Raw genomic sequence first — 24613 nt, 5'->3', positions numbered from 1 at the left:
AAACCTTATTCAATTGTTGCAGAAACCAATTCATCCTGGAATTCTGTCCTCTCTAACATATATCAAAAAAGAACCAATGACTAGCTGAAGGTCAGGCTAAAAATAAAATGAAATCATGCACATATGCCACCTCACTTCATGCTTTCAAAGTGAGTTTGTTTACTGACAGCGAGCCAAGAACTGATTTTGCTACTTCTTTAAACAGACGTTTTATAGACCAAATAAAAACTTCTTAACAGCAAAGAATATCCAAATAGACCCATACACTGTGGTCTACTGAGCATCATCACTTTAGAGTCAGAAGGATACAGCCGGCTAATGACATTCACAACACATTACACCTTTTAATCATCTGGAGAAAGGACAGGGGTAACTGGTAAATCATTCCACCCAGCCCTCCTCTGAGCACAGTTACCATTTACCTTTGGTGAGCAATTCTTCTGCAGCATCAGACATGTCCACACGAAAAAGCAAGTACTGTTGCGCCTCCAGGAGAAGACCTGGGAAGTCTTTTTCAATGGAAGCAAAATGTTCAATCTTATTTTTCACAGATGCCAGCACCTGCCAAAACAACACTAACAATTAGTTATTTCTCCCTTGCTGCCAGTGCAGCCACAGACTGAATATTCAGGCTTTCTCTACCTGCACTAAAATAAGAGTTCTGATGAAAGCTGTGGTCATAGAGAGTTTCCAGTTATTTGCACAAATGTAATTAAAACATGGAAATGAAACAAGAAGCTTTGAGACAGGTAGGAAAGCTCCATGTGCAACAAAAATGAGCTAATGTAAGGTTTAAGGAGACACTAAAGACACTGCTCCAGCAGGCATGGCTAACACCTGTGGTAAATACCTGATAGAGTGAGCGCACACTAGGCTGAAACACCATGTTGGTGTTAAGCAGAAAGGAGCGAAGAAGCGGCTGTGGGTAACTTGCCAGCTGAGTAATAATCCCAATAAGCAGCAAATTTACATGCAAGGAATTCTCCAGCATATTCTCCAGCTTTGACAACACAACACTGATGAATGGTCCTGCAAGAAAATAAGAAGGAATCAATGCTTTTGTTTTCACAGAAGGAAAACCATAAGATCCAGGAAAAAGGCATTTAAAGGGAATTTTGATCATCATAACCAACCCAATTAGCCCTCCCACACACTAATTAAAGGCAGCAGGGAGAAAACCCAAACTGCAGTTGAACAGAGAAAGTAGACTTAACAGAGATGTTGAAAGCTTTTGTGTTTAGCAGCACATTTGCTACCTAGCCAATCAGTTTACATTAATGGCATATTTAACACGCGTGACTATTCCACTTGCATGTGCCAATAAGGATTTAGCCTAGGACATTAGAGTCTACCACTCTATTCCTCTTTAATAAATTGGAAGGATACTACTAGTTTTAATGCAAACTGTTCTTAGAATCTGCTGTTTTTACTCTTCCTGTGCATTATTTCTACGTAAGGACTAAGCAAAGTGAATTATCACTAGCTTTCTTGTCCTGTCATAAAACTGGTGTTCTAAAGAAAATATGAAAATGCCTATTCTAAATATAAAAATCAAGCTGTGATAGTTCCCATCACAAGAAAAGGCATCTCCACTACACCAATCAGTCACACAAAGCAGGGAAGACATTAAAAATCGATTTATAAGCATAATTGCTGGTATACATAAGCATTATCATATAAATGTCACCAATAAGTAATAGCTTTAGTTTGTGTATTCATGCTGAAGGACAGCCACTGAAATACAGAAGCATTTACCATGAAGTACATAAACCCTTCGTGCTCAAGCTGAAGAAACCTTTGCAAGGCTGAGAATGATTTCATCCAAATACTACTACCCTGTTAGACCACACAGCTGGGGAGATGCTTGAGGCAGCCAATGCAAGGGCTCTAGTCACAAGTGAAGTCTTAGAAGTGTCCCTTGTCCCACCCACAGTCCCACCACACTATTCCAGCTGCATAAGAGCTAGGAAAACTACACAGAAGAATCCCTGAATGATAAGCACTGCTATCTTTGAATATCCAACCCTCAAACCTGGCTAAAGATGCATGCCATGGGCATTTCTAGGGTCAAGCAGGTGGCCATAATCCAACACCATTCCAGCTCCCCACAGGCTGCACATGACTGCCATCCAAGCTGGCTGGGCACAGTGCAGCCCAGCTCAATGTGCAGAGGCTAAGGCACTTCTGGACCAGGGCAACAGGAAGGATCAAATGAGGAGTGCCCCTGCTGCCATTCCACTAAACAGAGCTCCACCAAAGGCTGGAATCTGTCATGCTTTAGAGCAATGTGAGCACAAAGCACGCACTCCTTCCAGACTCATCTCTCCGGGCTAAGGCTGGCACAGCTCTGCTCACAGGAGGAAAGGTGGGAGGGCCAGTGTTGACAAGGCTTTCTGTGGCTGCTGCCTTTCAACCACCACCACGACACCCAGCTGGGCGCCCCCAAACGCCTTTGCTGAGATACAGTTTCTTCTGTCCCAACATAACCTATCCTGTTCATGGCGACATCCTCCCAAACTCCTGTGGGGAGCCCTACTGTATCAAAAGGGTTGGCAGAAGGAGCTCAAGATGTGTCACTGTTTCTCTTCTCTAGGTAACACTTCAAAGCTCAGTAGGGGAAGCTGAAGCTAGGTGCCTGTAACAACTGCTGCTTACCACTGCAAGAGAGGTTCCCAAATACATATTTTTTTTTTAAAAAAAAGGTGATAGCATGACTTTACCCCCAAGAATTTATTGAAATGAGAATCAGATTATGTAAGCAGAGTTTAGAAGCCTTGTAAGAACAGGGTAACTAGATGAGAAGTCAAAAAGTTACTCCTTTCATGGCCATGAAGTCAAGCACTGATATATGGAGAGGGCAGGAGCAAAATATAAATTCCTGTTCCTCAACACCACAAGTGAAAATAGGGATGAGAGTGTTTAATGCTTTTACAGTGGATATAAGAGACTGAGAGGGCATTTTTTTCACAGATCCACAGGTCTGAAGGGATCATCTTTGCATTGCTGACACTTACTGGCTGTGGGAAACTTTGGAGAGAGGCCCCATCCCCTAATGCCATCCCAAAACAGGACAAGCAACCTAAAAACTTTATCAAACAAACCTACAAACATAATCCAGCATCACAAATTAGATACAGAATCATAGAAGGGTGTGGGTTGGAAGGCACCTCAAAGACCATCTAGTTCCAAGCTCCCTGCCCTGGGCAGGAACACCTCCCATTAGACCAGGTTGCTATCTTGGAAAGGTCCCGCAATTTTAGCATTTCCAACGTGTTGTGCAAGCACCTCCTTATATGCAATCACTAAGATCTCCATTAAAGCAAGATAAGGAGTCTAAGAGTAAAACACACTGTAGATGGGTGTGTGGCTTATTGTGTTTAGCATTTTATCTCAACTTTCCTAGTTTTGAGGTTTTCGTGGATTTGGGTGAGGGATGGGTTCTTGAAAATTAACAAATGGAGAAAGGAACTAGATGAAGAATGAAAGACAGAGTATTTTTCAGCTACATTTGACAGCAGATAATGGGAAACAGAGATTTGGATACAAGAAAATTATCACCACAGCAAAAAGAGCAAATTAGTTGAAAAACAGACTGGATTTTTCAATTAAGAGGGAGTGCCAAGCATTCTGGCCAGAGCTGACCAGAAAGGGCTGCTTTTCAATGAACACATTTTCCTCCTCCAAATGAATGAGAAGCTATCTTATAGAGGTTTTGTGTTGGGTGAGGAAACACAGTACATTATTATTTTTTGTTATTTGCATTACTCTGGTTTCTAGGAGACCTAATTAAAGACCAGTAGCCTGCAGTGCAAGGAGCTGCACAAATACAGATCAAAAGCCCACTCTGACCTCCAGTAGTAATGTCATTCCTGAATAGCTTGGACAGTCAGCAGAGAGCAATCTTAAATTGCTGCCTGGCACTAGACGGAAAAGCATGCCAACAGTGAGGGCAGACCTGACACTGGAGAACAGGATGCCAGGGCAGAGCAGGGAGACAGGCACGTACAGACATGGCACCAGTGCTGACACCTTCTGCTACCATGTGGAATAGCAGAGAGAGGAAAAATGGCACCGGCGATGTTGCATCCATCCCATCAGAGATGGAAGTTACCAGAAAAATAATTTACCTGGGCTCTGTATATTAAAACAGCTACTCTGAACACCTTTCAACTGAAAAAGTTTCCTCTGGAGTGACAGGGCTCTCATACAAACAACATAACCCCTGCTCAACGTTTTAAACAATTACCAAGGAAAAAAAGCCTGAAACACTACCATTTGCTTTCACCACACTGATGACTCTGCTGTATTTTCACACTGTATTTCACTCTCCTTGGAGTGGTTTCAGCTATTTGGGCTATTACCCTGTTTAGTGCCAGGACTCTTCCTTGCTCTATGCTTGCACTGTGTGCCACACTGTGTGATGTCATTCGACCACATTTAATCACCATGCCTTCCTATATTTGTTATGTATGTAATTAACAAGACATTGCACCTGTAAATGGAGCACTCGGGCCCCTTGGAGAGTGCTTGGGAGAGACATCCTCCTTTGGTCCAAAGGGAGATGATGTGCTCTCTGCAGAAGGGGTATCTGCTGAGAAATTCTCAAAGTCCTCCTCTTCTTCTGCTGGAGAGACAGGATCAGGAGCATCCAACTTCTGCTCCTCCAAGCTTGCACTGTTTGGATCCAGTTCCTTAATAATTCTGTCATACTGTGCAATGAAATCCTCACCATCTGTGCTCAGCAGTTTTACACTTAAGTTACAATCTGCCTCCTGAGAAGAAATCTTTAACTCTAAGTCTGGCTGTGGATCAATCTCAGTCATTTTCTGGTTTATTTGTTCTCTCATCACTCCTTTAGTTGAGCTTGAATTCCTCTTACTGTGCTCATCCAAGTCCATTTCCAGCTGGGTCTTTGCAAGAGACCCATTGACTACGGTCTGGCTCTGCACCTTGTGTTCTCTGGCTACATTTAAAGGTTTCTCCTTGGAGCTCTCATCATCCTGAGTATCCTTCTGGGCACATAACCTGTAAACCATAACATCATCCTGAAAGTCTGATTCCTCTATGTAAGAGCCTTTGACGAGCATAATGGCATTTTTTTTCATTTCTTGAATGTGTTTTGGTGGCTCTGCAGGTGGCTGCATTTCTGTGCTTCCCAGATCATCACATGGTTGTGGTGAGCTCACGTTAGAACCAGGAGAAATCCCTGTGTCATAGCTATCATCCCATTCTAGCTCCAGCTGCATCTTCTCACTGAATGGAGTTGCTTGAGCAGAGCTACATGAGCTAGGTGTCCTTTGCTGCAGCCGAAACATGGGGTGTTCCACATCTGTACCACTCTCCTCTGCAAGCGTCTGGATAAAGGTGTCTGGATCAGGATTTATTCCATCATACAAGGCAGACCAAACCTTACAATCTTTCATGCACTGGATGATGGCTTCTTGGGCTTCCCCCAGGTACTGCAAGTAGCTGATGTCCACAGCCCTTCCATATTCCACAATGCAAGCAGATTCAGAAGAGCGTCTACCAGGATCTGGAAGTAAAGAAGACGACTCGTATCAAGAGTAATATGTCAAATTCTCTCCATCAAGGCATCCACTAAGACATTGCAGGGAGAGTCTTTAACCCTAACCATCCAATAAGGCAGGAAGACCAAAGCACAGCTGAGATTTGCTCATAAATGCACAGTTGAGATTTTTCCAATTGCAAAGACAGAGCTGTAACTCAAGACTTCTATGAAAGCAGCCTGCATTCAAACCTTAATGCAGCAACGACTCTGAAGCAGCCAGAGCTGCTGCCAGGTATCAGTACACTATTGTCATGAATGCATATTCAAGCTGGATAGCGGTTAAAATAAGGTTTCAATAGACCTGGACACATGGAAGGAATTAAACAAACTTTCTAGTCCAGGCTTGCCCAGATTATCGTTGCCCACCACATTTCCTTCCCCTTCTATACTTTCCCAATTCCTCCCATAAGGTGCTCCCAGATCAAACTCAATTAATGATCTGGTCTTCCCCTGAGCTCCAATTACCTTTAGTTTGTGCTGTTTTTGTCCAGAGAATATAGTCTTTTCCTTGGCTTTCAAGTGCCAAAGTGATTCCAGTGGAGCAGCAGAGAGGTGTCAGGGCCAGCAGTTTTGCAGCAGACACAGAGTAACAGTCTCTCTCTTTCACAGCTCGCCGCTGGCTCAGCATCATGTGGTTGCACGGGATCAGATACCTGAAACAGCATCACTTGACACCCTTCCATGTTCCAGAAAGCAACAACACACAGAATTCCCTTCCCACCTTCCTGCCTTCTCAAATGAAAAGAAACAACAATAATAGTATTTACAGTGATCCACTTTCTAAACCTCTCAAGAGCATGAAACCATGATTCTTTATATTGTGATGCTTGGTTTGATGAGGAGCTGTCCAGATGAGTAGAGATAGGAGACAGTTGCATCAGAACAGGGAATCCTTTGCAGGTCAGCGAAAATCTGTTATAAGAAAGTAATGGAGGGAGTGGCAGATGGGACAGGCAGATGCCAAAGGCCAGCAGAATGGTTTGGTCTGACTGAATGCATTCTGTCTCAGAATCCTCAATTTATTTGTTTTCCTGGGAAATCCACAGAGAGGCAGTTTGCCAGGCAAGCAGCCAGAAAAAAAGAGGAGGGAAGGGTCATCCAAGCGTTTCACTGCAGTAGATCAAGACTGAGCTCTTAGGCAGAGGAGGGAAGAAGCTAGAGGAAGCTAAGGAACAGAGAAAGCACAGTCTCAATTTGAACTTCTTTAGAGCACTTTTGTTTTACTTTTTAAAAGCACTTCTGTAAGAGCCTCAGTGTTAACTGCACCAATGATCTGCTATTTAAAACGCAAATAAATTCTAAAGGATTCCCTAAATAAACAAAAAGATCAGCCACAGCACTCTAATGCCCGAGTGGTGATGTACTTGTGCTCGCAGAGGTCCTAGCAGTATTTCCAGGCACCACTGCCAGGTCTATAGGGAATTTCACCTGTGTATGGAGGGACAGACAGTATCTAGAATATTCATGTGATCTGCAATGCTAAAAGCCCAAGTCAGTTACATCAATATTTCCAAATAAATAACCAGTTCTCATCTAATAAACATACCAAAATTGTAAGTATATTGAAGCAATGTATAGAATCACAAATTAAAAACAAAAATTATCACTGCATTTAGTACATCACCTTATCTACCTACAATAGTGCGGGAACCTGAAGTATTCTCACTGAGCAAGCAATCAAAGAGGTGGAAAACAACAAGGGTGGAAGCTGCAAACAGTATATAGGTCTATATCACAGTGCATAATACACTAGAGAAAACATGCAGGAAGGAAGAATTATGCATTTAGAAGCAGGGAGTAAGGACTATGGAGGTGATAAATATATTCTTAGCTTCTCTCACTTTTATAGAAATAAATCACAAGAAAAATCTCTTGCTCTGGAGATCTCAGGATGTAAATCAAACCTTGTCAGGTCTGGTAGACTTTTGTTGGGACCATAAATATTCTTATCTCTGTAGTTACTTGGATTTCTGCTCTCTTGGAGAGCTCCCACCCAGCTCTGCATCCACAGACAGAGACCATACACCCCAGAGTCAGGATGAAGTGGGGGAAAAAAGACTTTGGGCTTTACCTTAAAACTAGCTGTAACATCACATCTTCACAATGCAAACCAATGAGTGTTCTGAACAACGCCAAGGAGACCACACAGAGCTGGAAAATGATAAACATTGTCAGCTTTTGATCTGGAAATTGTACCTTTCCAATCTTCCCTGCATACTACATTACAAAATGGCTCTGCCAGATCATGATCTATAAGACACTCTTAGAATGATATTTCATTTAGTCAGCACCCCATGAGATGATTTTTTTCAAGTTGTCTAGAGATATACATATAATATGCTACATTTTAACAATACAATCCTAAACAGAATTTCCCTTCAAATAACCTACTAAACAAAGCAGCCTTAAATATTATTCAGATTTATTCATTTGACTTAGTATGAACTGAACACTGTAACTTCCAATACAGTGTTTTAGTTTTTACCTCTGACACAGAATTTGAACCAACTAAAGGTCTTTTCTGAAAGGAAAGTTATAAATCACTTCCGGTTTCTGTTGCTTTAGGTATAACAAATTGTTAGTGTTCTGCACGTAAGAAACTGAATGGCTGAAGAACTTCACAACAAGCCTTCAGAAGAAGTCAGATTCTTGCATGAAAGGTGTTTTAACTGGGGGAGAGACATACGAGAAAAACAGGAAATCTCCTTTCCTCTGCAAAATTTACAAGGAGTCAAGTATAACCTTTCTTCATTACATGAAACTTCAAAAACATCTGCTGCTGACTCAAATTATCCTGTATTTAAGAAATTCCAGTTTACAGGGAAATAGTAATCATTAGTCTTTGCAACCATTTGCAAATCTGGCATCTTCTGAATAACTAAATCCAAGTCTATTTTTGTAGTGTGTAAAAGGTAAGATTCAAAATACACTGAAGAAACAAAGAGGATAGTAATTCCACATGTCCTTTCAGGCACCTGTCTCTAAACAAGTTTCTCTCTGTGAATTAATAATCAGTATTGTCACCAATAGTAATGTACACAGCTTTTGTGCTATGTTTGCACTTGGCCGAGCTATATTGCAGAAAACTCCTTTAGCATCACAGAACCACTTTGGCTGAGATCCTGAGCTGCTCAGGACTGCAGAATCCTTTACAATTCCCATTTCGTTTGCCTATGGAACAGTAATTAATAATTAGCAGAGACAACAGCATTTGCATTTTTGTTGACAGAACTGTTTTCAGAGTTAATCCATCTTAGAGATACAACAACAGCATATATTGATATTTGCATGCACTTACATTTCAAAACAATTTTCAGATGAAGCTACTGTCCCTAATACACAAATTTAATGCACATGCTGGTATTCTGGTTTCTCTGAATCATTACTGCACATTCTAATCATTCACTCGCACTAAAACAGTATTCTTAATTTCATCCACAAAGCTCTGCATCACCCAAGAGTCAGCCAAGGGTGCCAGTCAAGCAAGGCTCACTCAAGTGGTCCAGCGCAACAAATAGTCATTTTCTCCTCCAGAAGACCCAGCTGTTGGCAAAGGTAACCACCTTCTCTGGCAGGCAGCTCTCCAGCCACTGTGCTGCACTGTGCCAAGGCTGAGAAGGGACTCAGCACAAACCTGAGATAAACCCTACTGCACAAGGGAGTGAAGGCAAAGAGAAGGAAGCAGCAGCCTCATCACTTAAGCAAGAAAGTGTGTTCTTTTAATCAAATAAAGCAGGCAACATCATAGTTAAGTAAACATGCTCCAGTAATACAGACTATAGATTCCTGAGAAATACATCAGCAAGATTGCAGTTAACAACTGGGATCCATTTGGAGACATCCTTAGAGGGCTCCCACTATTGCCCCAGACAGACTATTCTAAAATGCTTGCTGCTTGGCAGAACTCCAAAAGATCAAAAATGGTCCTCACCACAAGTATATTCGTAAGTTCCAGGGAGTTATCTATGACAGCACTAATCCAGCACTGTTCAGAATAAAAATGCTTCCAAATTTACCTTTTCTCTCCCAACAGGATGCAGAAGCTCTCATTACCTCTACCCCATTTCCTACGTACGTGAAACCACCTCACAGGTTTATTAACTTTGTATAGTGCTTGCTAAATGTCAAAACATACACACAAAAAATTGTGAGGGTGGAGAAATCACACCATTGGATGGAGGTGAGAAAATTCCTCAACAAGGACGCAGCTGTTAATATATGAAATCTCCCACTTAAACGTTGAATCCATGCTGAGAACCTGAACTTCCTTTCTGCTGGTCTTACCCTGAATGGTGTGTTGATTCTGCTGGTAAGTGTATCCAGGATATGAACATTCTCATGTCGGTGCAGCAAAATAAAGCGGAGGAAGATCTTGAGGAGGGCTGGCTCTGAAACGCTGCGCAAGAAGAGATCCAGGTATGCAGTCGTAGTCATCACTTCCTCCACAGTCACCTGTAAGCAAAAGTAATGTAAATACTGCAAACACAAACTTATTTCACACATAAAATATCCACCCGCCCATCCTCTGCAACGGTATATCCAGCAAAGCTCTCCATCCATAACTCTGCCACAAAAACACTGAGTCTTTATTCTTAAATTTGCCTCACAAGCATTTTGAACACATTTCCTGTCTTGCATCCCCCGGAAAAAGCATCCTCCCTCAAACTGACACCCCAGATCTCATACAAAGTGAAAACCAAAGGACCAAATCATGCCAGAAGATCCCCTTTCTGCCCATGTCATCTCCTTTGCATCACATTTCTGCTGTCCCTCAGAGGCATTTTCAGGTGTTGTGAATGCCTGCATCTACCACTTAATTAAAAATAAGTGTCAGAACAGAATCAAAGCACAATACAGTCATGGTCATGAAGCTTTAAAAACGTAATTCCCATAGATGTCCATAATTTTGTCATGATTTTCCTTCTTTTTCTCATTTTACTGAGTTTTTAAAAGGAGTATGTATACACAGATATTCACACATAAAGCCCAACCCAAAATCTCCACTGCCAACGATTAGTAGATCAAAATAGAATTCACGATCCATGTGACATTTGCATACCATAACCCACGCTGCTCTGCTTATTGCAATCCCTTGGAGATTATCTATTCACAGAACACACCAGCAAAGCACAGAAAATTCCAAAGCCCACCTCTGCACCACGTACTGCTCTTGCAAAGTCAGCATTTTTTTAAAATAGTTACCTAGGAATCTAATAAGCTTAAGTGCACAAAGATAAACCCTTAAATACAAGAATCTGTCTATGTGAAAGTAAGTATTAGACATCTTTTGTTTACCAAACTTAGCTGGATAAATAAAAAGACTGATTTTATAAAAAAAAAAAAAAAAATAAAAGCTGTCACTTAAGACCTAAGAGGATTTAGAAAATACTCAGAAGGGCAACATTTACGTAACATGCTGTAAATATTAAAATCCCTGTTCCATTATGCTGCACGTTAGCCATGTACACAGTAATGTCATGATGCAAACATCCTCTTTAAAGCATTTAAGATCACAAGCTGCTTCTGGGTGGTTACACAGAACATAGGAATGGGGTACACAGCGTGCAGACCTCAGAGAGAGAGAAGCTCTAAAGCGAACGTCATTGATACACACCTCACTCTCAGTCTGAGGCTTTATTCTAATACTCAGCTATACCATCATTAATACAGTGGGACACTAGCTCATTTTGGCATTAGAAACAAAGCAGCAGTGAAGTAGCACCAGTTAAATTTGTCATCAGGAAATAGAAGCAGCCCAGCTCCAATCACAAACTATTTTTCCTTGGAGTAGGTTTGAGGGCTTGTGGTATAAAAAGAAATAGCTTTCTGGTGAGAATTGGTGTCTGTTGTCCTAAGAACTGCCTTTTTTTTTATAGCAGTGAGTGGTAAAAAGCAAAGCCCAAGAAATCCATCATGTGACATCATTATGACACCATAGAGTTCATGGACAAGTTTAAACTCTCTGCCAAGAAAAGGTCAGACAGAAGTAATACATCCTTATGTTTCCACATCACTTCTTCATCCTTTATGGCGAAAAGGAAGCACCTTCTTGGCTGCCAGTTTCACCAATGTTTGTTGACAGAATGTACATGTATCAAATACTGCAGCTGTACAGGAAAGCAAGAAAAGCCAGTAGATTCACAAGGGCAGTGACCTTTTCTTAAAACCCACACTTTGAACAACTCATCCTACGATTTCTATCAGTGAGAGAAACCCACATGCTTTTCAAAGTGCGTATCATGAATGAAACAAAGAGCAGCAGCAGAAGAAAGCCAGCTGGAGAGCAGCTTAGAAAAGAAATGTTACATTCTGAGAGCGTGTACAGCGCTCCTGACAGCTTGGGCACTAGACAAAAAATGAAATCTTATTTAATAGCCAACATTTCACTGATACCACTAAGCAGAGCTAGAAGAACCAACCAATGATTAATGAAGCTCTAATAGTTCACAAAGGAGTTACTTGTAATCTTGCTAAATCCTAATTTTTTGAAAGAGAGGGTTTTGTGAAGGATACTACATTACACTTAATTTTTATTTCTTCTTGGGGAAAAAAAGTTGGTGAATCTGATTAACCATTTTCCAAGAGACAAGATGTCTTAGTTTTGTCAAGATTTAAATGGATTTGTCAGAATCTTTTTCAATTATCAGTGAAAACACACTGCCTTATCCATAACATTCCTTTAAATTTCCTCAATAAATGAAGCTGGGGTCTATTTTGCAGGATCACTGTGCAACACTCAAAGCAGTCACGTTAAAGTTGCACAAGCAACTTTTATGGTATCATGCTCTTGAAGTTCTAGCGTTCTCTCAGTGTGCCTTTGTGTGCAACTTGTCCCTACAAACCAGCAAGGAGACCAACCTTCTGTTTCCTTGCCAGGGCAAATCAAACAAAAGCATTGCTGTTGGGCACTTAAATGCAAGCCAGGTATGCAGCTTAGGAAAAAGATTAATTAACCTGGCAAGCAGATGTCTGTGCTTTTACAGTTACTGTATCTTATTTTGCCCCTTGCATTCTGTGTTTGCTTCTCCCTTTTAGCATATCTGACGGTGAGTGTAGCTTCTGAAGATTCAAGGCACCTAGAGAAGCATTCAAGGAAGCCAATTTTAACTCCATGAGGCTAATTTTCCTTTTACTCTGTGGGATGCATTAGTCTGCTCTGATTGAGCCTCTGGAGAACTGACTCTTTTTGCAATTAACTAGAGAAGGACACTGGAGAAATCAGTTAGACGAGGCTAAACCCAGCCCTGGCAAAAATCCTTTAAACTCTGCACACCTTTTCTACAGACTGCATCATACATAAAACATGGGGTGTTGAAAGTGAGACTGGTTCAATTTGTGCAGTTATTATTGAAGATCTGTTTGCTACGATACCAAAGCCATGCTATTAAGCTCCATTCAGACTACCTGCTGGCTGTCTCTTCTTAAACAAATGTCTCGTGAGACAGATTTGGGGGAAGAGGGAAATCATTTCTAATAAATTCAAATCAGTACTCAGATAAACAACAAAAGAACAAACCTTCCCAGAAAATTAAACTGATGTTATCCATGTCAAGTATGTCCACTTCAGTCAAATCCTGAGGCAGTTCTACAAAAACTGTTGTTGTAAACATTGATTACAGTATCATTTCTCCAAGTAAGTTCTTTGGTATTAGCCCTCAGAATTGACCATCTTTGAAAAGATGATAAAAAGCAAGCCAAAACTTAGAAAAATCTGATATTTAATTTGAAAATTCTTCACCTTTGATAATTCAAATGTCAAGAAAAATACCATGACAAAGGGAGACTTCTAAAATCAAGACCTGATAGTTTTCTAGAAAAAGCCTTTGTTAAGTAATTAAACCCCAAATTTGTTTTTGATAAAATTTTTGATTAAATTTTGATTGAATTCCAAACTATATTCTGATAATACCTTTTAAATAAAGGTATTTCAGCAATACTAAAATCCACCACTTTCTCAACAGAAAACCAACAGTAGCATCCCTTGCATTAGATCCCTTCTGCTAACGGCAGAGGCCAGGGATAGCTCTGCTCTTAAAATAAAACTATAGGACTAAAAATTAAAAAAAAAAAAAAAAAAATCATGTCCATTGCATTAATTAGACCACTACTCCACCATTTTTATTTTGATTACCCACAAACATAAGAATTAAAAGTTGCTGGATTTTTTTTTTTCAATATCCATATAGTCTATCTAAAAATGCCATTAAAAAATCCTCATCCACATGTTTTTTAATACAAAATCAGCTGTTACTGATCTTTTTCTGAGACTTAACTGCAACAAAAAAGACTAGCTGAAAGTCTTCATGGAGAGACAGATACTTGACTGGAGATTATTGAAAAGAGAAGGCCACTTTTAGCCATGTAATACCCTTCTATAATTATGTAATAATTTTCAGCAAATCTTTTCTTGCCTCCTCTGATGACTGATTAGATGGTGAGGCAGAACACTGTAAAGAGATCCAGCTTCTACAAGTTATTCTGCCAAGTAATAGCAAAGAGCTAGAAATTACTGTCACTGCAAGTTCAGTTTAATTTATTACACTCAGACCAATCACATGGATACTTTACTACTGGCCATTTTCCCTTGGGAATCACACAATATATTTTCTAATTTACAGCTTCATGCCCACTTACAGGAATACACCTACATGATTCTCCTTTCCATCACATATCCCTTCTTACAAGGACTTCATATTGCCCATGAAAAGACAAATGTTCTTATTTGAACTTAGCCTCTAGATCCATCCACAAGCACTTTTAACCTGAATAAGTTCACCTCACTCAAAAAAAAAAATCCAACCATTTCCAGTCTCTTCTATTAATTTTCAACATCTTGCTCCCCGCTTATACAGGCAGAAGGGTTCACATGCTGCACAATGAATTGGATCAGGAAACTGATGCAGATTAGAACTATCCAAAAGTAAAGGCGAGTTTTAACCTCAGTCAGTTTCAAGTATGAACAGCTGTCCCAGTAAAAGAGAGGGACAAGCAGTATCAGGAACAGAGGATGTTTGCCCACTGGGGGAACCAGAAAACCTAAACTGTTTCATCTTTCTTCAGCTTACGCTTATAAAGTGCTTCAGTTTATACCACATTAAAATTCAATTGAACTGCATGTCTGAAGCAAGAAGTGAGAGGCACCTTTACGCATATCCACACCACAGCTGGTAAAATTAAATTTGGTAGCTATTAACGGGCTTCTGCAAAGCACAAGGCTATTCAGAGTTTTCCAGTGACATTTGGTTTACACGTTTTTACAGCAGCTGTCCAAATGCTTTTCAGTAAGGTGAAGGATGGTATTATTCCTAAATGGGAAGTGACAGTCTTGTAGGATATTTATAAAGACACTCCTTCTAATCTGTGGAGTATAATTTACAGGTCATTTCCCTCTAGCTGAGCTGTGTAACCATCAAGCAAGTATTATTGAATTATCACAGTAGCACACCGTGTCAGAGGCTTTTTTTTGGATGGGTTAGCATGCAGTAGACTTGAGGTCCATTTGACAGAGCTTATTTGACAGGACCATGCCAGCACCTCTGCAGAGCAGTTCTGGTCACTTGGCCAACAGCAATGTTTTACACCAAACGCTGGTACAATTTTCCATTATTCAGACTAAACCAAGCCTATTCAGATTAAAACAAGCCTTCCAAGTATAAAAATAATTAGATCATAGTTAGCAATTAAATGCCATGTAATAGAAGAGTAAACGCTGACATTACAGATTTGCTTTTATCATATAATTTGTCAGATTTTAGTATTTTCTTCAAAAAACTGAAGTACCACAAATTACATAAACATCCAAGATGGTCTGAATAGCTGCCTTTGTCAACCAAATTCTCTGAATGCCAAACTAAAATGAAATCACATGCATTTAAAGTGAAAGGGTGTATATAACCAATCTGAATTGTATCAAAGGAAACAAAATATTTATAAATACCAAAGTGTGGCTCCTAATTATCTAGCACACGGGTTTGACTGCAATATACATATATATTCAAGACCCTCTGAAAAGGATTTCACTTCTATTTCTACAGAGGTGCTGTAACTACCTAAAAGAAGAAGGTAAATAACCACAGTCTACTAACAAATATATAGAGACCAATATAAGGTGATACAGCCTCTAACAGAACCAGTAAAAATGACTTCAATAGAGTTATTCTGGATTCACTGTGGGATTTCAATGAGGCTTCAGCTGAGGAGAAAATTAGTCTTATTTGATTACTCAGACCTTTGTATAATCTGTCCCCAGAAGACCTTGTATTTTATTGATAGAGCTCGACGTTAGTTTTGAAAGTGCAGCAGGAAATAGCCAGTGAAGTATGTCACAGAATCCACCAGTATGGTTCTGCACCATCCACTGAACAGAACAATACCCTCTCCTGAGTATTTTTTCCTATGTATCAAAATATAGGGAAGAACATACAGAGCTGCATAATTTCATGTTGTAACTGACATGCCATCAAAAGTTAACAGTCTTAATTTTAAAACAGTTCCTGTCAGATAGTCTAAATTTTTCTAAATCCCAGACACTTACACCAGAAAGAATAAAAGACAGTTTGGACAAAAATTAAAATAATGGAAAAAAACTACCAAATTCACATTTTCTTTAGTTCTGTATCTTTACAGACAAACCATTTTATTCCTGTTTCCAAATGAATTTGTGGCCTTGCACAAAGACATGCCTTCCTTCCTGCTCCGCAAACCGTTTCACTGAATCCCTTTTTCTGATGTCTCAAGCAACTCCTGTATCAGAAGTAAGGGAGGTAACTTTTCTGTAAAAAGTACAATAACATCCAGATAACGAAAGGACAAGGCAGGGCTCTCCAGCACAGCCAGTTAATGCACACCCCCAGCTACATAATACAAATCTGGGCTCTGACTACCCATTCAGCAATGTGCAGCTTTGGAGATAGGAACATACTTGTCAATCGCTCATTACACGTGTAGGTGGGATAACCCACACAAAGTGACAAGACTAGGACCGACAAGGTACAAATTAGGCTACAAGAACATGCTATATTTAGGATACTTATCTTTGAGAAATGAAGTTAGGGAGTCATAAGCTGGAGAATGTTTGGGTTATTTAAGCACATCACAGTTAATCTGCTACAAAAATAACCTTCACAGAGCTCACTGTGAAAAACAGGTTATTTCAAGCCAGCTAGTTTGCCCAATCAATTTGAAATTTCCTTAACTGGAAAAAAAACCTTAACTAGAGAACTCTTTTTTTTCAACTCCAGCTTCCTGAGATAAAACCAAAAATATCACACCAAGAAAAATATATTGGTCTCCCCACCCCCTGACTTTTTCATAGAAATGCATCTCCATCCTCAACAGTCTTGTACTGTTTCATTCACACAGTGAACTGTGTACATAGTAAGTATTTATAGGGAGACAATCTGCAAAAATTTTAAAGACAGAGCTTACTACATGGTTCCATAAATGTTACAAACATTTTGCTATCACACGTAAGCATATCTTGAAGCTTTGAACCACATATTGAAATTCTAAACAATTTTTAATGAAATTCTACTTATTGCAATTTTTTATGCTACTTTTACCAAAAGTCTTGTTTGATAGTCAGATGTTTAAAGTTGGGAGAAGAGAAGGAAACCAAGGAAAGGAGGTAAGATGTCTGTGTGGATGAACTAAGAGCTCCTAGAAAGTCTGAAACATGAAGAGACAGAAGCATGGAAAGGTGAGCCAAGAGGAATATGGAAAAAGTGCCTGAGTATGCAGAGAAAGTATTAGGAAAGCCAAAGCCCAGCTGGAGCTGAAGAAGAGCTTCAAGAGCAAAAAAAAGATCATGAAAAATGCATGCTCACTGCTGAATGGGGATGGGGACCTGGTGACAGAATACATTAAAGACATCACAGTACTCAATCACAGAATAGCTAGGGATGGAAGGAACCTCTGGAAATTCCTAGTCCAATCCCATTCTTGACTGGACCTGTCTTCACACAAACAATTAATGTTAGTCTGCATCTTGCTGCAGAGCATTTTTTTTCTCAGAACATAGTTCTTGTAAAAAACTAGATTATACTAGAATATACTACAGAAATATCAGGTTTGTAGTAGTCTGCCTGCCCAAGCCATTCAAAAGCAGAGCCAGAAGCTCATCTCCCTACCAATTTTTACATTAAGATTGAACAATGAGTGCCAGGTTGGATGTGGGTTGTTAAGACCAGTATATCACATGAGGTCTACACTGACTGACTTCCTTCCTTTCTATCACCAAGAATTATCAGAAGCAACTGTTCCACACCAGTTAAATTCTAGAAATAAGATTTACAGAAACAAAAGGAAGATCTACCAGTAACTATCATCATCTCTTCTTACCACCCTTTAACCTTGCACTGATCTGTCTTCCTAATCAGGTATTTATACCATGCTCCATTTCATACTGTGAACTTAAGCCAGAATGAATAGAAAAATCCAACCTGAATGACTGAATTAAAACTAAAATCTTCAGCCACAAGTAGACTTTATGACACCGATGCAACTTCAGTGAGTTGAAAAGAAAAAAAATCAAGATCCATTTGGTAGAACTTCTGTTTTAAAAAACTGTCATGATACATCTGGCCTCTCATTTTGGCCCTTTCCAATTTTTTATTAACCTCAAGGTTAATTACATTAAGTCCCCAAATGGGAGATACAGTTTTCAAAGCCCACTCTTCCCCTTAGCATTAATGTTTTCAATGGCAACTAGAAATCATTTTAACACATGAAAGAGCTCTTGCAGCATAATTATCATAGCACATAGACGTATGTCCCAAAAGCAAAAAGACAAAATATTTACTTTCTGTTATTAACATGGAGCACAGGACAAAGACTGAAGAGGGCAAACATGCCTCAATGTACTTAATTCCTTTTGCTATAGAGTTTGGGTCTCACGGATGTGAAAACCTTGAATCAGATCCACTAGATGGTGCAATCCATCTTCTCCATTAAAATCAATTGAAGTTTACACACAAGAAGTTAATTTTTAACGAGGAAGAAGTCAATTTTAATGCCAATCAAGGAAAGGCTTATTATTGGAAGAACAAGGCACCAAAAAGAATATGAGGGTTCGAGAAAGACCTAGGCTTTGAAAGTCACCCATGTTAACAGCCAAGATCCCTGTTTTGAAGAGAAAAATGATTTGACCCATTTCCAGAGTATATAAACATAATTTTCATCAAAGGAAAAAAGGAATCACAACAGCCATCTTTAAATTATTTAACATTAATAGGGAAGTAATCAACCCAGTAGGAGGTCAGGAGATTTACTAACTGATAAGAATGGCTTTCAGAGGCATGGCAGTATTCAAAACAATTTAAGATTAGTCTCAAATACTTCAGAGATAAAATATTACTCATTAAGACTAGAATCCATTCTGTAGCTCCCTCATTATCCATAACCTTGACCTAAAACAGGTTAGGCTTTTCACTTCTAATTCCCAATCTTGGTAAAGGATTAAGTCCAGATACAGAAATAGAAAATATTACTGCCAGGTGAGGTGAACTACCTCAGGACAGACTACAGCCCTGATCTGGATCACAGCCAAATTTTACTTCAACCCTCACTGAATTCCTAAGTGTTTGAGGTCTGCCAGATCATTGAAAAAGACTCTACATTGCTTATGACTTTCTTGGTGACTATTTACCATGCAGAACTGTGCGTGCTACCAAAACAAGAAAGCAGGGTACGGTGTTTCACTGTCCTCCAGAAAATGGAGCAGTTGCAATGCTTTGTGCTTGGTAGGCTTTGCCAGAGTAAGGAGACCTTACAAAAGTAATTTTCTAGTTTGCTTCTGGAAGTTTTTTGTGGATTTTCACTCTCAGCTGTTTCTACATTTTCTCCTTAAAAGAGGTGTTCTTTTAGGAACAGGGCATTGTTACAGTGCCCTGAACAATTCCTAACTGTTCAGGGCAATGAAGACTGTTAATTCATAAAATCACAGAACCATATGATGACCTGAGTTGGAAGGGACCTTAAAGATCATCTAGTTCCAACTCCCCTGACAATGGCAGCGACACATTCCACTACACCAGGTTGCTCCAAGTCCCACCCAATCTGGCCTTGAACATTTTCAGGGAGGAGGGACTGACATAATTGACACATTCTGCAACAGCTGGAAATGTAGCTTTTTGCAGCCTAACCAAAATAAATACATAATTCAGTAACAATGGTGACATATTTTGCAAAAGATAAACCCTAAAATTCAAGGAAAAAAATGGATTTTTTTTCCTTTAACGTAACGTAAATTGCACTCTAATACATTAGAAAACTCATATGAAACTCTACTTTAGGAAAATAACTCTACCCAATATGGTAAGGAACTACAAAACAATGGCAACTTTGCAAAGATTAGCATAATATTTCTTGAGTAAACATTTTCCTTGTGGCCATCTTCCTTTAGAAAAATATTCATTTAGAAAAAAAATGCTCACGGAAGCATGTCTGCCATAATGAAATGTCTAAAATACCATTGCTTTTTGGATGAGTCTAGAACAACACAAACATTTTGGTTCTTCACTACACTTAAGAATTTTAAATATTACCAGAAATACCTACATGTTGCTTAAAAAAGTATATAGAATGAAAAGACAGAAAGTTAATCCAGAAACATATTGAATTGCATGGAAGTCACTACTAACAATACACCTGATAGTCACTTTACACAGAGATCTTCCATAATACTTTTCCCCATTATTCTTCTGTGCCACGCTTGCAGACGTCACTGACCTTATGGAGCGCAGGAGCCATTACTGGCACCAAAAATCCATTGTAAATGTAATTCACAAGCTGGTTGCGTATCAGGGGATGTGCCACCTAAGAGGGTGGGGGAGAGAAAGACGCAGAACAGTTCCAGTGAGATTTAAAAGACAGGGCACTGAATGCTATTATTCACTACCAAAACCCTTTCCCATGCAATAAGACATTAATTCCTTCATCCTTCTCACCAGCATTTGATATGACTCCAGTTCTTAACAAGTGTTTCTTCTACAAAGAAATGCACATACCATCTTTAATTACAGTAAGTCTGCCAAACTTAGAGACATGGCTTTTCAATCTTCCTGCATGCTGACAAAGATGAATGGATGGACAGAAAAGCGTATATAGCCATGTATCAAAGCAGGACCTGAAATTCTAAATTCAGCTCCTGCAACCTTGTTGGGGTCACTTGAAGGTGGATTTGCCATCGTTAACTCATCCTTCTACAATAAAGAAAAGCAGAACAGCTGCTTTCCTATAGTTCAAGAGTAGGTAAACCAAAGCACTCTCCTGCTATGAGGTAAGAATACACTGTTCACATGCCTTTCTCTCCTCACTGTAAAACAAACAGAAATTACAACAAAAGCTGCCCAATTAATTCAATGGGATGGTTAACACCTTTAAAAGGAACAAAGAAAACCACCCAAAATATTATCAGAACTCAAAAAATTTACTTTTATAAATAAACATTTGTTTTGTCTTTGCAACGAAAATATATCAATTCACATATATAAAAGCAAAATAAAATTCCATGCAGAAGCTTTCAATGCCAATATATTGTGTTTGAAGTTCACAGAGACTGGAGTGTCACAGCCTATACGTGGCATCCAACAGATTCTCCAACCTGCAAATCTTACCAGACTTCCTTCTTGTAAATCTTAATTTGGTAAAAGGAACAAAAAGAGTGGCCCCTCCTATGCTGTGGTCCAGGGAAAAAGTAGTAAATGGCAAGAGGTCTTAGCTACACTGTTCCTTTTTAATCTCTGGCCAAATTTTTTGGGTGAACACAGAACAGTCCATGTGCAAAGCAAAAATTCCTACAGTAACTGAGCTTTCAAGTCAGCTGAAGATTATACAGAAAAGATCAAGCCTCAGTCAGAAACTGCCCTTCCTGCATGTCAGCTGATATCCTTAACTGTTCTGCCTCTATTTGAACAGTGTTTTTAAAATAATTCATTCTTTAATGTTTCTGGAGTGCCCTTTATTTAATTTTTTTGCAATAAAGGTATCAATTATGATCTCCTGCAAACACAGATCTGCACACTAACATGGATTAGACACCAAAATTAATATTGTCTCCTCTTCATGTTTAAACATACATGCTAGAAGTCTTGTACAGTGCATTTGAACAATGACAGCTACTATTATTTTTGCTTGTTCAAGGCTTTAATAAGTCAATCAGTTCCTTTGCTGTACTTTGCAAGCATTGCCCTGAAACATATCTTTTATTTAACAATAAATGCGACTAAATTTTCAATCCTATCCAGCACATTTCTTCAAATTAACACAAATCCACAGTTTCTGTAGAATTTATATCCTGCTTTAATGAAATAGTGGATTCAAGTTCTATTGAGTATTTAAGCCTTAGAATACATAAAGACAAGAGTTTTATTTTACATTTAAATCGGAAAAAAAAAGTAAGGGATCAAAGCACTGAAAAAGAACTCCAGAAGAACAGAACAGATCCAAAGCAGGCCAATCTAAAATGAATTTCTAATTCTAAGAGGAGACCTAAATAATTCTGCGTGGAAGGATTTCTTTATGTCGTACTCACCAACAGGCAAAACAGACTATTTTTACTATTTTCTTTTGTACGCCGTTACAAGAGCTTAAACAAATACAGATACAAACCCTACACTTTCCCATATGTAAAGGCATTCAATTTACTCCTAGGTCCAACAGTGGTATTAAAATGCAATAAACATTTGCTTTTTCTTTGAACAGAAAATGCTTCAAACTACATAATGTAACATCCATCTTTCATTTGAAACATTTGGCGTACGAAAACCACAAATATATTAGTTCATCCTTATAACCAGGGCAGAGGTTAACCAGCACAAGGCATTAATTTTATAAGCAGCTTGTTTTAGTCTAACTTTAATAGTTCATGCCATTAACAAAAATAAATAAACTCTATAACTTACAAACTTCTGCAGGAGATACAACTTACTACTACTTCTAAAGAACGGATTAACTCCGTTCAGTTACCTGTATCACAGCATTGCAAAATTCAAGGGAATTCATGAATTGTACAAGGGCTGGTGACAAAAGCCAGTCATCTTTCATCAGACAGTGCCATTCTTCTCCTTTTTCTTCCAGCTTTGTAGGCAAAGATGAATAGAGGCCACTTAGTCCTGTTGCTAACACCTGTATATCAGAAACAGAAGAAGAAATAAGTTAACTTTCCAACTGTTCATCTGCTTGAATGACAGAACCAAGAATGGTTTCTCCCACTAGTTTTAGTAACATAAGAGAGTGTTAAGATTGATTTAGTTTCATTTCAAAAAAGTCCTGTGGCAGAGAGACAATATTTTAAAGAGCCTCCCATATAATATGCTTCTTTCAAGATCTGGTACTTAGGAGAAAGTGATGACTTTTTTTTTCAATCCAAAGTTATAATTTCTTTTTAAATTTCTCTGAACTTATTTTGTGCTTTCCTTCAGTTCCTTTTAGAAACAGCCATCAGTACCATTATCTACAGCTTGTTTTCTGTTGGTAATTCAAATGTCACTGCTCAAGCATGTATGAAGTCATCACACAGAAACATCAGAAATAGAGAGGGAAAATGCCCCATCAATAAAAATGAAGTTCAGCCTCACTCAGACCACACTTTGATTACCAGGCACTTAAACTCAGCTAAATCCACATTAAAAAAAAAAAAAAGTAAATTTAACTGTTCAAAATTTCCATTTTTCCTTATCTATTTGAAGGCAGGAAGTGAAAAAATAAAGTCTGAAATCAGTTATTATTTAAACAATGCTTCCAGTAATATTAAGCCATACAGGCTATTTACGTAGAATGTATCACTGAAGAACAAGAGAGCATTTTTAGTTACAATTTAGAAATCATATTTCCAAAAAGGCTTTTAAATTTTGCTGAATGCATCTAGAGTATGGTATTTTCAGATGCAGTTTTTAATTATTAAAATTATTTGAAGCCAGAAACTTTTAAAATATTACCTAGGACTTTTATTCTTCTGAGTTGATTTCATATGACTTCACATTATTTTCTTAAGATGATTCTCATTTTAATGGGAACATTATAACTCAGCCCGATGGAAATATTTTTAATTTTCTTTTAACAGACTCTTCTAAGAATATTTCCTCTTACAAATGGCTACTTGGCATCTACAGGGCTAGACTGTCAAAGCTCAGATGAAACACAGCTCTTACCTTCTAGAAAACACTGGAAAACAAACAGTTGAGACAACGTTCAGATCAAAGACCAAGGGTTCACAGAAGGTGACCAGGTTTTGATCGTACACAGGAACGAGTAATTGTAACTATAATCCATACAGACAAAGGCTGTCTTTCTGAATACTTTTTTATTCCTAATTCACGTAATTTTGAAGATGGATTTATTCTGGCATAGGTAAGTATGCCAAATATTAAAGGGGAGGAGAGAATACTGAGGAAATTGACAGCTTTAGTGCAGTGACATATGGATAGTTTTATATACACAGATAAATGACAAAGCTGCACATACCTTAAAAAACTGAGAAGCTAAAGCTATTGAGCAAGGCTTCATTTGTACAATCCCATTCTTCTACAACCAGAATCCCTCTGGGGTTTTTTCTTTCTCACAGTAGAAGAGCTGAGAAAAAAGCTCTTGTAGAACTACCTATACATAACCCACACAAACCCAGGCTACCAATGATGAGAGAATTTGACATTTGTTTGTCTTGTGACCTTTCAATTAATGCACACTTGATTTTCCATTGTCTGCTTAAAATTTAATTCCTATTCATAAACACAAAGGCACAATCTCAGTATGCAATCTGATTCTCAGAGCTGTGTCCCATCCACGTTTCTCCTCCATATGGGTATTAGCCCTGAAGCACAAGAAGCTGACCTTGAACAAAACATACTATTCTCCACTAAAAGGAGCAGTGAACTCACAATCAGTCAATGTCTTGAATTCTTCAGTTTGTCAGACTTACTGAAGTAAGAAGTGACAGAGGCAGCTGCTAAAATCTGTAAAGTTTAGGAAGCTCTTATTTTTGCTATGAAGTGCAACACAAATGGAATTATGTTTCTTAAGCACTGAGACAGAGTTAGCCACAGGAAG

General features: G+C 38.8%; 1 protein-coding gene across 22 annotated transcripts in view; it reads right to left on the bottom strand.

Moving 5' to 3' along the window:
* Positions 1–24613, bottom strand: part of FHIP1A (FHF complex subunit HOOK interacting protein 1A) — a 79604-nt gene that overhangs the window by 4887 nt on the left and 50104 nt on the right. For all 22 annotated transcript variants that reach the window (XM_040065594.1, XM_040065605.1, XM_058420791.1 and 19 more), the window contains 8 exons: positions 22535–22693; positions 20297–20383; positions 9854–10021; positions 7641–7720; positions 6035–6222; positions 4493–5533; positions 851–1029; positions 423–561 (listed from right to left, as the gene is read on the bottom strand). In XM_040065594.1, the coding sequence (XP_039921528.1) occupies positions 423–561; positions 851–1029; positions 4493–5533; positions 6035–6222; positions 7641–7720; positions 9854–10021; positions 20297–20383; positions 22535–22693 (2041 nt within the window). The remainder of the gene's footprint in view (positions 1–422; positions 562–850; positions 1030–4492; positions 5534–6034; positions 6223–7640; positions 7721–9853; positions 10022–20296; positions 20384–22534; positions 22694–24613) is intronic.

The sequence above is a fragment of the Hirundo rustica genome, chromosome 5 (genome assembly GCF_015227805.2).
Source record: "Hirundo rustica isolate bHirRus1 chromosome 5, bHirRus1.pri.v3, whole genome shotgun sequence".
In the NCBI taxonomy this organism is placed as follows: Eukaryota; Metazoa; Chordata; class Aves; order Passeriformes; family Hirundinidae; genus Hirundo; species Hirundo rustica.
This window is presented reverse-complemented; position numbering and strand designations above follow the sequence as displayed.